The sequence below is a fragment of the Cervus canadensis genome, chromosome 16 (genome assembly GCF_019320065.1).
Source record: "Cervus canadensis isolate Bull #8, Minnesota chromosome 16, ASM1932006v1, whole genome shotgun sequence".
NCBI lineage: Eukaryota > Metazoa > Chordata > Mammalia > Artiodactyla > Cervidae > Cervus > Cervus canadensis.
The window spans coordinates 4,497,443-4,515,932 of NC_057401.1; the positions used below are offsets into that span (position 1 = coordinate 4,497,443).

Consider the following 18,490-nt stretch of genomic DNA (forward strand, 5'->3'; position numbering starts at 1 on the left):
CTTGAGAAGAGCAGCCTTGACTTGGTTTAGAAGACATGTCAGAAGCAATGTAGTAGTTGCTACTTCTGTGTAGTTTGCCACATGTATATATTTTTTATAATTAAATTTATTTATTTTTAATTGAAGGATAATTGCTTTACAATATTGTGTTGGTTTCTGCCAGATTACATGTGGTTTGCAAGTTCTTCCCGTCAAACATACATATATCTCTCAAGGGAATGGTGCCCCTGAGTCCTCTAAATATTGGGAGTCACTGTTAACTGCTTTGTGGAACACTTTTATCCGTTACCTATTGACCCAATGGTTTCTGGAATCAGTGACATTGGAAACAGATTTTGGGACTTGGGAACCATAGGGCTGCCAACTTTATATTTTGCCACATGAGGACATTAAAATGAATATCATCTACAACTACTGTCATTTCATGCAGGGAGGAATATTTTAGTGTTAGAAAATTAAGACAGGCATAATCTCGGACTAAAGTTAGATTTATGAAAAATATACTATATTGTCCTTGTCCATTTTAATTTGTCATCAGCTAGCACTGTTCCAAGGACTAGCTTCAGGGCCCACTACTGTCGTCCTCATCCTGTCCTTTGCTACCAAACCTCTTCCTCCTCTTGATTCCTTCTGCCAAAGCTCACAGGAGCTCTGTGAGCTCTGTGAGTCAAATGTAGATTTGTTGACTCAGAATGAGAAGTAAAGCTACTAAGAGGACTGGACCTTCATCCTGATTAACATAGTTTATCCCCAAAAAAGCTATGTAAGGTTAAAATTTTGGAAGATTCTTGGATGATCATGAAATCAGAACAGGAGGGATCTCTTAAGAGACTTCGGATTTTTCCCTGGTGGCTCAGACGGTAAAGGATTTGCCTGCAATACAGGAGACCCACGTTCTATCTCTGGGTTGGGAAGATCCTCTGGAGAAGGGAATACTGAAGAGATCCTTCAGTATTCTTGTCTGGAGAATTCCATGGGCAGAGCAGCCTGGCGGGCTACAGTTCATGGAGTCATGAGAGAGTCTGACACAACTGAGTGATCTGAATAACTTAGAAATTTAAGGTTGGTCCTCATTTTCTGAGCCAGATGCTTTTATCTCCTCACCTAGAAGTTTGTGATGGTAGAACCCTTCACCTCTGCCCTCCCTGCCCCAGTGTTCTGGCATGGACACTTGCCCAGATCGAGAAGAGCTGTTCTGCTGTTTCAGTTTTCAGTGCTCTTTTCACTTTTAAAGAAGTGGGCTGATTTACTTTACCTATTGAGGATGGGGAACCTTTTACCTTCTCATAAGTCCAGCCTGCATGTAAATGTCCTTATTTATATTTGAGTTAATGGTTTTCTCTCTCGTGTATTTGAGAAACAAGCATAAATTTCTTATTTCAATTAGCCTCCAACTAATAAAAATAAATGGGAAAAAAAAATTTCTTGTTTCATGTGGTTTCAGGAGTCAGCTGTGCTTTCCTTGTTTGGTGACACATTTTTTAATATATTGTCCCTGCATGTAGTTTTAAATTACTTCTCCTCCCCCTGCCAGTTATTTCTGATTTTCCTCTTTAGTATTAGTCTAGATTGGTTTCTTCTAAGTATTACAAGATAAGGAATAACAAATCATTGATTTCAAAGCAATGTCTGAAGTAGTAGAGATTTATTTCAGACTACAGGACTTCCATGTGTTGAAACTAGAGGTGTGTTCCCCCCACCACCACCCTGCAACTTTATTGAGGTATAATTAAAGTAAAATAACTCCACATATTTAGAGTATTGTATGGTTACTTTGGTCATATGTACATACATGTGAAATCAGTCAGGATCGCGAACATTTTGATCACTTCCAAAAGTTTCCTAGTGCCCCTTTGCAAGCTAGTCCTCTCTTTTCCTGTCTCTGAGTGACCACAGTCTGCTTTCTGTCACTGTAAATTAGTGTACATTTTCTAAAATTTTATATTAATGGAATCCTGCCATACATTCTTCTTTTTTGCCTGGCTACTTGCACTCTGCGTATTTATTTAAACATATATCTATATCAATAGTTAAATGGTTTTCAGTGTTGAGTAGTATTCCATTGTATTAGATATGCTTCAGTTTGTTTATCGATTCACATGTTGGTGAGTATTTAAGATTGTTTGCCATTGCCATAACTGCTATAGACATATGTCTATAGAGCTGCTATGAATACTCCTGTGGAGGTGTTTGGGTGGACATACGTTTTAATTTCTCTTGGTTAAATATCTGTGAGTAACTTTATAAACAACCGCCAAGCTGTTTTCCACAAGTGGCTATACCATTTTACATTCTCAAAAACAGTATAGGAGGGTTCTAGTTGGTCCATATTCTCGCTAACACTTGGTAAGGTCAGTCTGATTACTTTTAACCAACCTAATGGATATGTGGCAAGATATCATTGTGGTCTTAATTTGTATTTCATTAGTTTATGATGTTGAACATCTTTGCTTATTGGCTGTTTATATATTTTGTGTGCATGTGGGTGAAGTGTCTTAAAATGTTTTGCCATTTAAAATTTTTTTCTTCTAAAAGTTCTTTATTGTAGATATAGGTTCTCAGATATATCTTATCTGATATATATGTTGAAGATTTTTTTTTTTTTTGTTTAAGATATTTTATACTAATCTTTTGATTGCCTTTTTGTTCTCTCACTGGCATCTTCCAAAGAGCAAAAATTTTTAATTTTGATGAAGTCTGATGTGTTAGTCTTTCATTTTATATTTTTGTGTGTTCTAATTAGAAAGTGTGCCAACTTCAAAACTGTATTTTTGTGTATATTTTCTCCTAGGATTTATATAGTTTTAGATTTTACAGTCAGTTTTTTTTTCCCCCACAAACAAATACCCAGTTGATCAAGCACCATTCTTTGAAAGGACTTCTTTTTCCATTGATTTTTTTTTTTTTTAAACCTTCGTTAAATCAGTTGATCCTATATGTATGGATCTACCTCTGGACTCTGTATTCTGTTCCATTGAGCTGTTTGTCTATCTTTATGTGAATATGCAGTATCTTACTGTAGTTTTATAGTAGATCATTAAAGTCTTGGTAGTGTTCGTCCTTGTTGGTCTTCCAATTTTGTTCTTTTCTTTCAAAGTTGTTTTGGCTCTTCTAGGTCCTTTGCATGACCATTATCAACTTTGGAGTCACTTTATCACTTTTTATAAAAGAAGTCTTCTGAAATTTTGATTGGAATTGCTCTAATCTGTAGATCAATTTGGAGAGAATTATCATCCTAACAAAATGGAGGCTTCCAATCCATGAACTTTGGATCTCTTTCCATTTGGTTGTCTTCTTTAATTTCGCTCTGACTTGTTTTATAGTTTTCAATGTACAGTGCTTGAACATCTTTTCTTAGATTTATTCCTGGATCTTTTATATTTCTGATGTTATTGTAAATGGACTCATTGAAATTTCAAATTCTTTGTTGCTAATATGTAAAATGAAATTTTGTTTCATACCTTTTTTAGCACTTATTTTTTTGGCTGCTGTGGATCTTCATTGCTGTGCCAGGGCTTTTCTCTAGCTGTGGTGAGCGGGGGCTACTCTTCGTCACAGTGCACGGGCTTCTCCCTGCAGTGGCTTCTCTCGTTGTAGACCACGGGTTCTAGGGCACTCAGGTTTCAGCAGCTGCAACGTGTGGGCTCAGTAGTTGTCGCCCTTGTGCTTAGTTGCCCTGAGGCATATGGGATCATCCTGGATGAGGGATCAAACGCGTATACCCCTACATTGACAGGCAGATTCTTAACCACTGGGCCACCAAAGAATTCCATGTATTACTCCTGCCATATTTTCTTGCTAAATTTATTAGTTCCAACAGTAGGTGTGTAGATGCCCTGGAATTTTCTATATAAGTAGTTGTCACCTGCAAATAGAAATGGCTTTATTTACTCCTTTTGATTTCTGTGTCTTTTAATTTCTGTTCTTTGCCTTATTGCAATGTTTAGGACATTTGAATAGAAGTGGTGACTGCCTTGTTTGCAGGGGAAACTTTGAGTTTTAACTTGATGTTGGCTGTAGGTTTTTTGGTAGTCAAGATGCCCTCAATTGTTTTAAGTTTCCTTCTTTTCCTAGTTTCATTTTTCATGAATAGATAGGGAATACTGTCATTTCTTTCATTTTAAAATTGCATTGTTCTCCTTTATTCTGGTAACATATCACATTCCCCTGTAAATACGGTGAATGATATTAACTAATTTTTTATTAAACCAACCTCACATTCTTAGAATAAACTGTATTTGGTTATGATGTATTTTCCTTTTTACGTAGAGTCTATTGCAAATATTTTGCAGGATTCTAGTCTGATGTTTTAAGTTGGAGTCGGTTTCTAATATTTTGTCAAGGATTCTTAGGTCTATATTCAAAAGGGATATTGGTCTGTTGATTTTCTTTTTTTGTAATGTTTTTGTCAGGCTTTGGTATTTGAGGGCACTACCTTATAGAATGAATTCAGTCGTGATCTTTCTTGCTCTTTTTTGAAAAAGCCTGATAAGATTGCTTTTATTTCTTCATTGTATATTTGATAGAATTTTACATTAAAACCCTCTGAGTTTTCTTTTGGGAGTATTTTTGGATAAATTCAATTCCTTTGTTAGAAATGGGCTGTTCAGATATTCCTTTTCTTCATGTTAAGTAACATTTTCAGTAAATTTGTCCATTTCATCCAAGTTTTTCCATTTGTTAACATAGCATTTTCTTATCCTTTTAATGGCTCTGTTTTAAAGTGATGACCCCTTTTTCATTCTAGCTATAGATGTTGGAGCAGTCTAGCTGGGGATGGGGATTAGGGTGGGAGTGAATACCAATTTTGTTGATATTTTTAAAGAACCAGCTTTAGACTTTGTTAACGTTCTCTATTGTGTGTTTGTGTTCTGTTTTATTGATTTCTCTTCTTATCTTTATTATTTTCCTCCTTATTTACTTTTGGTTAACTTTGCTCTTTTATTTCAAAGCTTCTTAAAGGCAGAGAATTTTGTTTTTAAAGCTTTGTCTTTAAAGAGCTATGATTTATTTAGTAAACATTTACTAAAACTCAGAGTCAGTGTCTGACACTGTCATAGGTCTTAAAGCTGTGAAGACAAGGAGGACACATTGCTTACAGAATAGTGAAGACTGATACATGGCTGCAGCCTGTTATCAAAAGCGGCACATCATATGAAATTAATCTCTTTGGATAAGAAAGCTTGCAACCATCACTGCCTAATGTTTTCTTATATGTTCTTCATTTTTAATGATCTGTTATTACATAATTAAAAGTAAATTTTTCCATGTTGGTGACATGTTCCAAGTGTCCTGTTCTGTCTTACAGATAATTTATTGTTTGTAATCAACTCCATCAAGCAAGAGATTGTAAACCGAGTACAGAATCCAAGAGAGGAGAGAGGACCCAACATGGGACAGAAGCTTGAAATCCTCATTAAAGATACTCTTGGTAAGAAGAGTACTGGATAAATTAATAACAAATAATAACATGCAGTGTAAGGTATATGATTCAAGGGAATAGTAAAAATTCTTTTAAGGAAAAACTCAAGTGCTTTCATTGTAGTTACTTTCTTTTGTGAGAAGATTTAGCATTCATAAACATGTCCTGCTGGTTACCACAACTTATTATTTAGACTTCATCACTGAACTATTTTAACACTCGGGAGGGATAAACTTCTAGCAACTTTAACCTTCTTTGGGGAAAATAAAAGTCCTTGACCTTGTCAGGCCTGCGGTATATACTTTAGTAGAGGTTCTTACCTACTTGCTTTATTCTTTCACAGGATTGTAACAAACTTGCTTATCTGGTTTTCCATCCCTGAACAGATTGTGCCACATAGGGAGGAACAGAGAGGCGGCTAAACAGAAGTCAGGCAGAGTGATCCCTGACAGGGAGGGTAGAGGTAGCTAAAGTAGACATAGACATTCGAACCTTAGAGAACCAAGAGCTTAGCTGCCATAGGAGCAAATCAGATCAGCCTCCGAGCAGTAGCATCCCAAGGGCATTATAGCATAACACAATCTCTGAAAACCCTGAAGCATCGTAAAATTGGTTCTTTGTTTAGCAGTGTATTTTCTAAGATTGTCTCTTAAAAACTAGTTCTTACATCGTCGTTCTGTATAGTAGTAAATTTCACTTACCTGAAAATTTTCTTCCAGTTCATTTTCCCCCAGAATGCTGACTGTATACTGAATCAGTTTACTTGAAAGAATTAGAGCTTACTTTTCAATTATTTATTCATTACCTGAATTTTAGAGTGCCAAACATTGTTATTAAAAAAAATTCAATTGTAAATATCTTAGAATTTAAGACAGCTTTTCTGATACCCAGTATTATAAATTCACTCATTCCACAAAATTTTTTGAATGCCTTACTATGTGCCAGATGTTGGGGAACACAGAGATTAAGCGAAGACTTTGTTGCTACTCTTCTCAAGAAGCTTGCAGTCTAAAAATGGAGCATAAAGAATAAACAGAAAACCAAAAAAAAAAAAAAAAAAGAATGAACAGAAAACCAGAAATAATAGTAATATTGTGATAATTGCTATGAAGAAATTAAGATTCTTAGATGGAGTGGAGTGAGCAAGAATATTTTATTTCTGTTTATACAGAAATATTCCTGTATACCAAATCTGCTGCTAAAATAATTGTATTTTCTTTCATTGAAAATAAATGCACATTGAATGCTTCCATGTACTTAGTAAGTTTCTCATGGTTTTTGAAATGACTTATTAGTTTCTCTTGTTGGCAGTGTGTTCATAATGAATGTAAAATATGCTAGTGTTTCTGAAGGGCAGTTGGGAATCATTAGTAAAATTAGCACTGCATATAGATTTTAACCTAAAGATTTCATGAAATTTGACAACTTTCATGTTTGAAGGCCAACGGAGAAGATATGAAAGATTTAAGAGACAAGAAAAAAGAATTTGTTAGCCTAGAAAGGGGTAAACAGCTCGCATTTGTCTAGTTCTTATTGTGATCCAGGATCTGACTATTAAGGTTGTTTAGTCATTTACTTCCACAGTTCTGTGAAGGAGATATTATTATCCTGGTTTTACGAATAAGGAATTGGAAGCCCAACAAGGTAGTAAGTAACTTGCCACAAGTCCTATAGCCAACAAGTGAGGGGACTAGGAGTCGAAGTAAGTTCTGCTAGTTGCAAGGGCTTACACTATACCCATGTGTCATCACTTGGCCTTGTCGTCTGACACTCATCTCTAGATAGTTTCTGGCCTGTATGATTCACAAGTGGCCCACTAAGTGCCTTGTCCAGTAGACTTACTTGAGGATTTATTTTTCTTCACATTCTATGTAACATTTGATTCCACTGAACATTTATCTTCATTCTTGAAACATTTTTATTATTTTAAGATACTTTAGTTCTGCATGCCTTGTTCCCTGTCTTTTTACACACAAAAAAATGCTAGTGGTTTCTCTTTAGCTCTAGCGATATCCACTGGTCATATGCAGAAATTAAGATATGTTTTAAAGACACAAAAGCTCATTTAGCATAATGGTTAAGATGAGAGTATTTGAAATCAGCTCTAGATTCAAGTCCTGACCCTGCCACCTGAGGACTGTGGGGAAGTAACTTCACTTCCCTCAACCTAATTTTATTCATTTATAAAATGTGGACAGTTGTGTGGATTAAATGGAAAGAGTACGTGTAAAGCACTTAGCATACTGCTGAACACAAATTCTCAATGCTCAGTAAATATTAGTTGTTGATAATTACCATATTACATAGTAAACATTTGAGGTTTTTTTCTGTAAAAGCTTTTTATTTCTATATAGTCTTCCTATGTTAGGTAGAGAGAGGAATTTAATGTTTTGTAAGAAAAAAATTCTTCCTGCCTTTTTATTTTCTAATTTAAAAGTTTATATATTGATAAGTTTGTGCTTTTCTCTTTATACCTGATTATCAATTTTACCAGATACAGTCCTTTACTCACATTTTCCTGCCTTGAGTATTTTAAATATGTTTCTCCATTTTTATTCTGGCATAAAGTATTGCTTTTGAAAAGCTAATAATTCCCTGATTTTTTTCCCCTTATGTCATTTGCTGTTTTTGCCCAGATGTCAGCAGGATTTTTTTTTCTTTTTATTTAAATCTTAGTGACTTTACTAGCCTGTGTCTTGGACTGGGTCATTTTAGGTCGATAGTCTCATACACTCTGTGCTCTCTCAGTGAGTAACTTCAGATCTTTCAGTATTTAGTTTGTCCCCCTGCTATGCTTTTCTTCTTTGGGGACACTTACTGTTTGTGGATTGGATCTTTTTTGCCTGTCTTCACTATTTTCTGAGGTATATTCACTTTTTCTCAAATTTAAGAAGATCTCTTCATTTCTAATTTTAAAATTCTTTCCTTTTTCACTGCTGTTCTCTTAAATGCGTATCTGTTATATTTATTTGCGACTCTTACATTCCTTTTAATTTTAACTTCAGGAATCAATTTTTTCATTTTGCTTCTAATTTTTTGAGGTGTAATTGACATTTTATGTTTCAGGTGTATAATGTACTGGTTTGATATTGGTATATATTACAAAATGATCACCACCATAAGTCCAGTTAACATCCATCAGTATGCATAGTTAACAAAACATTTTTTTCTTATGATGAGACCTTTTAAGATCCTTTCTCCTACCTACTTTCAAATATGCAGGACAGTATTATTAACTATGGTCACCATGCTGTACTTTACATCCCCTTCATTATAGGTGACTTTTTCATCAAGAACATATATGTTTTGGTTTTGTTTACAGCTTTTTTCCTGAATTCAATCTTGTCTGATACTACAGTCATGAATACAACTTTCTTATTATTTATATTTGCCTGGTAACCCTTTGCCTACCCCCCCTTTTTTTTTTTGGTAAGATTTTATTGAGGAAATCAACTTATAATTTGTTCTTTGATTAGGACAAGACAAAGGAAAAATAGAATTTCAGATGGAACAATGACATAAACATACCAAGATATCCAGAAATTTACATGTATAGAAAAGAGTTTTTAAACCTCCACATTAGTTGTTTTTAATTGGAAGAGAATTGCTTTACAATGTTGTGTTGATTTCTGCCATATATCAACATGAATCAGCCACAGGTGTACATATGTCCACTACTCCTTGAGCCTCCCTTCCACCCCCACCCCACCCCATCGTTCTAGGCTGTCGCAGAGCTGGGTTAGCTCCCTGCAGCTACAGCACGTTCGCACTGGCTGGCTGTTGTGCGTACGGTGATGTATGTCTCCACGCTGCTTTCTCAGCTCATCCCACCCTCTCCTTCCCCTGCTGTGTCCACAAGTCTGTTCTCTGTATCTGCATCTTTACTGCTGCCCTGCAGATAGGTTTATCAGTACTGTTTTTCTGGATTCCATATATTAATATATGCATTAATATATGATGTTGTCTTTCTCTTTTTGACTTCACTCTGTATAACAGGTTCTAGGTTCATTCACCTTCCCAGAACTGACTCAAATTTTTTATGGCTGAGTAATATTCCATTGTATATATGTACCATTACTTCTTTATCCATTCATCTGTCAGTGGACATCTAGGAGTCTTTTAGAATTGTGGTTTTCTCAGGGTATATGCCCAGTAGTGAGATTGCTGGGTCATGTGGCAGTTTTATTCCTCGTTTCTCAAGAAATTGCCACACTGTTGTCCATAGTGGCTGTATCCTACCAGCAGTGCAAGAAAATTCCTTTTTCTCCACATCCTTTCCAGCATTTATTGTTTGTAGATTTTTTGATGATGCCCATTCTGATTGGTGTGAGGTGATACCTCATTGTAGTTTTGATTTGCATCTAACAAACAGGTGAGGTTGAGCATATTTTCATGTGTTTATTAGCCGTCTAGTCTTCTTTGGAGAAATGTCTGTTTAGGTCTTCTGCCCATTTTTTGATTGGTTTGTTTTTCTGATCTTAAGCTACATCAGCTGCTTATATATTTTGGAGATTAATCCTTTGTCAGTTGCTTCATTTATAATTATTTTCTCTCATTTTGAGAATTGTCTTTTTTTGCCTACCCTTTAATTTTCAGTCATTCTGTGTTGCCTTATATGAGATCTCTTTTTTAAAAGGTCTTAACTATATTAAAATGTAAACTTCATTTTGATTTTAATACCATAAATTCAGTCCTAGATTTTTATATATGACTTATAGTTTGGCTTTTCTTTGTTAATCAGCCTAGGAGTTTTTCCTTTCTTTTTAAAAAATTTATTTATTTTTGGCTGCATTGGGTCTGCATTGCAATGCATAAGCTCTTCATTGTTGTGCCTGGGCTTTCTCTAGTTGCAGCAAGTGGGGGCTGCTTTCAGGTTGTGGTGCGTGGGCTTCTCATTGTGGTGACTTCTCTTGTTGCAAAGCGTGGTTTCTAGGCATGGGCTTCGGTAACTGCAGTGTGCGGGCTCTGGAGCACAGGCTCAGCAGCGGTGGCACATGGGCACGCCCCATGGCATGTGGGATCCTAGTTTCTGGATGCGGGATCAAACCCATGTTCCCTGCATTACAGGGTGGATTCTTAACACTTGACTGCCAAGGGAGTCCCCAGGAGTTCTTCTTTAATGGATGTGTTTCGCTCATTTTTATCTACTGATACATGTTTGGTTTTAACTTCTGTCATCAAAAGGTCTGTTAGGATTGTTCATATGACTTTCTTGCTTTCTGTTGTCATTCATACTATTCATATTCTGTTGTCATCCATATTATTATAGTTTCATTTTGTATGTCTTCTCTGATTATTTTCTACTTCTGCATTTTTGTCTTGCAGGCTCACTTTTAAATTATAATGTATACTTAATTTTTTTCTCAACTTTTCATTTAAAATATCAGTCCTACAAGAAAAGTAGAAATAAATAGTCCAGTAAACATTTGCATGTCATTCAGCTATATTAACCAATGTTAATATTTTTGCTGCATTTGCTTTAGTTCTGCCTCCATCTACATTTTTCCCTAAATATTTGAAGGTAACTTAAAAACATGATTATTCATCCCAAACTACTACTTCAACATGTGTTCCTCAAGAATAGGGACACTTTCTTACTTAGACACAATACTGTTGTCACTTCCTGGTTCAACATCACTATAACATCTATGTGGAGTTCATATTTAAATTTCCCCAGTTGTCTCAGTAATGTCCTTTATAACTTTTTTGTTGTTTTTGATCTGATTAAGGATCATGAGTTGCATTTAGTTTTTTGTTGTTGTTGTTCTCCTTTAATCTAAATCAGTCTCCTAGTCTTTTTTCTTTCCATTAAAAAAAAAAAATCCAGGTAGTTGATCTTGTAAAATGTCCCAACATCTGAATTCATCTGATTCCCCATGATCAGATACAGTTAAGTTTTCTTGGCAAGAATACATTATAGGTTATATCCTTCTCATTTTGTCAATCAAGAAACATAGATGGTCCCATGGTTAAGACTTGGCCTTCCAATGCACACGGTGTGGGTTCTATCCCTGGTCCAGTTCAGGAGCTGAAAATGGTCCACATCAAAAAAAAGAAGTCTTGAAGCAACACACAGTATCAGTTTGTCCAGTTATTGGTCCCAATGAATTTGATCACATGGTTAAAATGGTATCAATACTCTTTTACAGTGTATTGACTTCTTATAAGCAGTTACTAAATAGATTTTTCTGTTTCCATCCTTTTAATTGCTTATTTTTTATTATATTTTAAAACACATATACTTCTGTTACTGAAAATCAATAAATCAGATATCTTCAACCTCAGTCATAGAGGATGAGGAAGATGAAAAAAATCAATGATACATGCAGTATTCTCCCACCTTTCTTTCCTCTTCCAAGTTTGTTTTTTTATCCACTTACCTTTAAAATGAAGAAAAATGCACATTAAATTGATCAAATCCTTATAAAAAATGAAAACATTTTGTAGATATGTTTTTTCGGTCACATGGGTGAAGCCCGTCCATGAGATGTAGTGAAGTTGAAGCGGGTGAAAGAGACTGGCTGTGAGAGAACAGGAAAAAGACATGTTGGTAGGCTTTAGGAGACAGTGTCTATTGTCAGGCTTGGGGTTTGGGTTTGGACTGTTCTTGGTTTGACCCTGCTAGTCTTGTGGGCACTAGTTACTGTGGGTAGAATTATTTTCTGGGCTGCAGTAGCAAGCAGCAGGCACTCATCTAGGACTCGTATCAAGCTGAGGGCTATCCCTGACCCTCAGATTTTCCTGTTCCTTATCTTCAGATATATCTAAGTGTGCCTTTTACTCTTTTCTTCAGGTCTCCCAGTTGCTGGGCAAACCTCAGAATTTGTTAACCAAGTGTTAGAGAAGACTGCAGAAGGCAATCCCACTGGAGGCCTTGTAGGACTAAGGATACCAACATCAAAAGTGTAATCAGCTTCATTGGACCACTGGTCAGAAATGTCTGTGTTTGTCATGTTATTCATTGTAAATTTTCATTCTGTTTTGCATGTCAGTTTAGCATTATGTAAACATTTACAATTAGGTTACGTTGTTTTAAGAACTAAGTAGCATAAGTGAAGCATGATCCAAAATACTTGATTATTGCATTTTTCAGAGCATAAACCATGGTTAAAACTGCTACTGGCATCAGAGTTGGAAACCATACATTTAAATAGATGTTTAGGTACAGATTACAAAATCTGTTAAAGCAAGACACTTTGAAAGAGTGAAGATAATAGTAAATGCCAAATATTGTGGCAGGTTTATGCTCTGAACCACACACAAAAAAATTGAGGAAGCATTTTTTTAAACAGTCAGTTTTGATTGTTTTTAGAATTACTGCTTTTTGTTCTAACTTTCCACAACTGTTACTCTCACTTGTACATGGCACAACCCAGCACTCATGCCCATGTGCCATATTAGATGTTCATTTTCCGAGCTCTATATGGTATATATAAATATATATATAAATATATATATATAATGTCTGTGCAAGTAAGAAAAAAAAGCATATTCTTTGTGCCTTGTATTTTGGGGAAACTATAAAACTGGTAATATTTTGTATGATGAAAACCCTAATGAGGAAAAAAAAACAAGATATATAGGTGGAAAAATTATGGGGTTTAAATGTTTTTTTGTTCCAACTCTTTTTCAAAATTTTTGAATGTATATAGGACTATGTTGAAATGTAGATATATGCCACAGAGTCTGTGTATTGTATAAAAAACAAAACAAAAAACAAACAAAAAAAAAGATGGCTCTAGAAAACTCATATTTCGGTACTTGACCGGAAGAAGACAAATACTTGCACATTATTGCGATTGTTTTATTTTTTGTACCAAAGACAAATGCAACTGATATGGCAAACTGCCAGTCTAAGTAAAGTTTTGCACAGCTTACATGATACTGTATGAATGTATGAAAAAAAAGGAGAAAAAAAAGAAAAATGAAAAGGTCAGGGTTAGGGATCTTACTGAACTGTGAATTTTATTTCTGTTTGGGTCCAATTATCTACAGAAGGAGCATCCACACACACAGATATTATTTTGCTGTTCCTCTAGTTCGCTTCCATAGTAGATAAGTTGGTGGCCATTTAGGTGTCTGTAAGTCTTTTTATTTCTGCACTTATTGTAGGAAATTTTAATATATTTCATTTTAGTAAGCTATTGGTAAAATAGTTTTTGACCTTGAAAATTAAAAAGTTTATTTAGCTTGTTGTAGTATACTTCCACCAAACAACCAAAATACAGATTATTTTTATTGTATTATGTATATATATGTAAAGAAAGAAAAAAGCTAAAAATATCTAATTCTTTAGTTGCCACTTTTCCAATTGATGTATTATTGTGCATGTAATATTTTCAAAGATCAACACAAGCTTAAAACAAAAACAAAAAAATTTATAGATTTTTATATTTTTGTACAGGTATTTTCAAACTAGCTTCTTCAAACTTAACATGTGACTTATTCTTCTTCTATAGTTTCTAGAACTGAGAAATATTAACACATTTAGTTTTTAGGTGCTCTTTTTGTTCACACAAAACAGCTTCATTAGTGTTTTAACTATGTTAAAGCTTTACCTCTTGATGAGAAATTTCTTATGTCAAGGCAGCGTTATAAACCTTCCCTACAAATCTTTCCATCCTGTCTCTCTCACTGTTTTATTTTCAGATTTTGTGTTTTGAACTCTGAAAACTGGTAACTTAAAAATTCTATCTTTTAAAAAAAAATCCTATTTAACCAGAAAAAAATACCAAAAATTTCAGACCTAGCTGCTGGGAAAATATCTATTTCTCCAACTACTTCTCCATAGCCCTTGGAGAATTTATTTTTAATTCTATTTTGTCTATACAGTGTGTTTCCTTTTACTTTCTTCCTGCCCACCACCCTCTCCTTTTGTAAGTGATAGCACGTGAAGCTGTAGCTTATAAAGGTCGGTCCTGAAACGCACAGTGAGAGCCGGGCAGTGTGCTGTCATGCCTCTTTGACATTGTGAAGAAGAGCCTCCAGGAAGGATTGTCTGACACCGTGGCTGAGCTGGGACGCACAAGGTTACCCTGTGTGCGTGGTGGGAATGGACGTGGCAGTGCGTTCACACTAAACAGATAAGCTCAGACCTGGTGGTTTAGTAGAATGTAAGTTTATTGGTCAATGTTTTTCATTTTTAGGTGGGAGAAGGCAAAGCACAGGTTTGTATCTTGGAGGTATATGAAGTTTTGACAGAGTGTGTCTGGGAAATTGAAATATGTTCCAAAACATGGCAGTTTTGCAATCAGGTGAAAATCACTTCATGGTAGAGACTCAGCTGATGAGGTTTATAAAATTGCCCCTTTCTAGCTGCTCTGTTAGGAATTCTGGTTTTTTATACCTTTTTCTTGTCTGCAAACCAGAATTTGATTTTTTGGTCTTGCATTTCAAAAAAAAAGACTTTGAATCTGTTTAGTAGATTCCATATCCTTGCATTTCAGTGTTTTATATGTACTACTTAAGTTAAATAGTTAAAAGCTTTTAAATAGTTGAGCTTTTTAATGTTGACACTTTATTTTGTACCTACCTATTTATATATGTATGTATATCTTAGAAAAAGCACTTTGTTAAAAAAAATTGCATTTTATATGATTCCTGCCATTTGCTGCTAAATCTGGGCTGGTCAGAATGCTGCAGCGATACTTGATCTAAACAAACACCTGGCGGTAAAATGTAGAGTGAAAGTTAAACCCTCTTGCTGTTCTAACTTTATCATAAGGATGACTTAGGCAAGCTGTGCAGCTTTACATTTTAACCAGGGGACTCTGTGGCATTTAAAACCGTCTAGAAATGGTTGTACTTTAATGCCAGTAATAATCTGCTTCCTCTATTGTCATTAAAATATATACGTTTAGTGTATCACACAAACAAATCTTATAAGGGTAACGTAAAAACCCCAACAATTGTACATGTTCTGTTTTTGAAAATTGTGGCATGTATTTTTGGGTGAAGATCATTAGAGAAGAGCTCTCTAAAGGTTTTCTGTGTTCATTCATGGTATACAGATAGCTCATAATGAAGTCCAGAATCTTACGTTAAGTGAAGGCATTGTGAATTCACCTCAAATAAACCCATTGTTCCCAAAGCAATTATAAACTTTGACTCTAGTACTACTATGATTTAAAAAAACAAAAAATGTTCTTCCTCGTTTCAGATACACTGGATTCTTTATAGAGTTTGTCTCCATATGAAAGCATGCTGTCCAGTTCTTGTTAAGATCTTGTCTGAGTTTTGAATTGGGTGCCACACTTTTTCAGTCAATATGATTGCTTGTTCTACTGTACCATGTACGATTCTTGTCCTTTCCTATATCCTTCATGACAGATTATGATGTGGCTTTATATTGTGCCTTACTTGTACATTTAAAACAAAACATCTTCATTCCCTTTCACTTCCTAAATCTTTCACTTTGAACTTTTTGGTAAGAGAATCAGAGCTATTATAAAAACATCATGAAGGATTTCAGATGAGTATGGTTTTTAATTCCCTCTCTTTATTGTTATTTTGTATTTGTATGAAAGACCAGTTTTGAATGGTCTTTGAATATGAGGGGGAAAGATTAGCAGGAATTTCACTACATCCCTTTTTCCTAACTTTCATGAATTTGTCATACATCTTCTTTCTGATGCTTGACTTTATTTGCTTCTTAGCAATAGTCTGCATTTAAAGAAAGGTGTGTTCAGTTCATCAGCTTGAAATTGACCATTTCATTTTTCCAGAATTTTTTAGGAAAAGAGTACTCATTTTGTTTGTTTTATAAAACAGATGACAAGTCTCTTTAAAAGAAACAGAAGTACAGTACTTTTGAAATACAATGCTGTTAGTTTGGATTTCTTTTTTATATATAATATTCATACAATTATCTGATGTTTGCCTTCATTAATAAAGCTGTTAGTTTATTCACCAAAATGTCAAGAATGGATGTGCTTTTCTTTATTCCATACATTTAAAAATATTTTAGCTGCTAAGATTTAGTTAACTTTCTAAGAAACGAATTCAAGTTGCCTTCAGCAGGAATTAACACAAACTTATGTTCCCTTTCTTTATATAGTCTTCCTAAAATTCTGTTCAAGTATTTTCTAGTTAATTATGTAACAGAATGTTAGCATCTCTCCAAATCTTGAAACTTGAATTTTGAGAATGCATTGAATTATGCTTTCAGTGTTAAAGGTTTCAATTATCCTTCTAGTGAAGTCTGTTGTGGAATACCATTTCCCATGGAACTGAGGCCATTTCCACAACTTTGCACAGAACTGCAGTCTTGTTCTTCCCTCAGATCATGACAAATAAGTCTCACACAGTGCCGTAATACTTGTGGATTCTTTTGTAATCTTTGTAATCTTAATAAGGGCATTATGAGAAGATGACTCCATGTTTTTTTAATATTTCAAACACATTGGGATGTAACCATGAATGTCAACTGTAGGAATGGTTGTTTCGTTTTAAGGAATAAGCATGTTGGGGAAGATGATGACAATGTACTACTGACAGTTTTACACTTCCGTAGGCAAGTGGGGTTATGTGTTGAAGCATAGTCCTCGTGCTGAGTAAGCTGACTGAGATCGTAGAAACTACACCTAGGAACTGAATTATGCCAAATTGCCATTTTCCTTTAGAAAAGAGAGATTTGGGGGTAGTGGTGAGGGAGCAAAACCTTAAAACTACTTCTGAATAGTATTTTGGAATTGACGACCTGGTGATAGTGAGGAACATCGGAGTTGGGTATTTCAATGTGCCAAGTTTGGGTGAACTAGGTTTGCCTCTTTCATAACAATGTAAACACAATTGTGTAGTTAATTAAATCCTGGGTGGATGTGAGCGGGACTGATTACTGTGTCTTGCCCTTCGCCCTTTGTTTTTTTCAGAACCAAATAACAGAAATGTATATGTGTGTACTGTATCTGCCTTTTCACCACATTTTTATGACACTGTATTCCACTGCCTGCTTTTTTTTTTTTTTTTAATCTTCTTTCCCTAGGATTTGTCCTATAACTTAGCATTTGTGGTTAACAGTGATACTAGGGCTGACCGCACATAAGAAGTCACAAGAGAAGAGTGGAAGGGCAAGAATTCAAAGCATTTGTTCATACAATGTGGCGACCTCTGGCATAGCGCGTAGGATCCTGTTTGTAATGCTATCATGAATATTCTGTAGTTTTGTTTCCCTCCCCGCCAACTGGAGCTATGAAACTTTTTATTGGATTCAGTCTTGTCTGTTGTCTAGAAAGAATTTTATCTTGTTGACGCATGAGCTGTTTAAAAATTATTCTATTAAATGTTGGTTAATAGTGTGCAGTTTTTCTTTTCAGAAGAAAAGGCAATACAATCGTTGCCTTTGTTTTCTGTCACCTTCCAGCCCCTCAGCACTTCTAGTCAGATACAGATTCATCAGTGTATGCAACATCCTTTGTAATTTAAAATAAAAAAAAGCTGAAAAGAAAAGGTTTTCAATTGTTTGCCTCGTGTTTTCGTCCTTCCTTTTCCCACTGCTTTTCTGTTGCTGTCTGAGGTGACCATCTACCCTTCAAAGGAAGCCACCGCAACAAATTCTGAACTAGAGACAGCAGTGAACTCTTGGTAGCACTGCCCCTCTCTCGGTGTAGTATACAAAGAGCTAACATTTTTTAACACTTATAGCTGATTTTTCAACATGCTAGTTAAATTTTGCTACTACGTACTATTATTTATTGACAGAAACACATTCTTTATAGTTTAGAACATACTTTAGTTTATCCTTATTTCTTCTTCTTGATTCTTGGGCCAGGTGAGTTCTCTGAGGGAAGTAAAGTATTTTGAGTCTTGCCTGACTTAAGCTTTTGTATGCGTATTTCATAATTCTCAGTAAATCTCTTAAGCTTGGCTGGGCATGTACATAGAACCACTAAATCAGTGGACCTGAGTGAACCTCACTGCAGCAATGTTTCTTTGGCCAACAAACGTTCGTTTAGCAGTGACTCTGTGAAGACTTGTGCTAGGTACTGGCTGGGAGGAAATTAAAGAGCCCTCAGGAATATTCAGTTAGCTGAGGGAGGCCACATGGTCTGAACAGGACCGCAGAAAACA

The 18,490-nt window shown here is 35.2% G+C and overlaps 1 protein-coding gene across 2 annotated transcripts in view; it reads left to right on the plus strand.

Annotated features, from left to right (window-relative positions):
- Positions 1–17,869, plus strand: part of CREBRF (CREB3 regulatory factor) — a 60,077-nt gene extending 42,208 nt beyond the window's left edge. For both annotated transcript variants that reach the window (XM_043488665.1, XM_043488666.1), the window contains exons 8-9: positions 5,309–5,431; positions 12,216–17,869. In XM_043488665.1, the coding sequence (XP_043344600.1) occupies positions 5,309–5,431; positions 12,216–12,331 (239 nt within the window). In that variant the 3' untranslated portion in view covers positions 12,332–17,869. The remainder of the gene's footprint in view (positions 1–5,308; positions 5,432–12,215) is intronic.
- Positions 17,870–18,490: the final 621 nt, after the last annotated feature.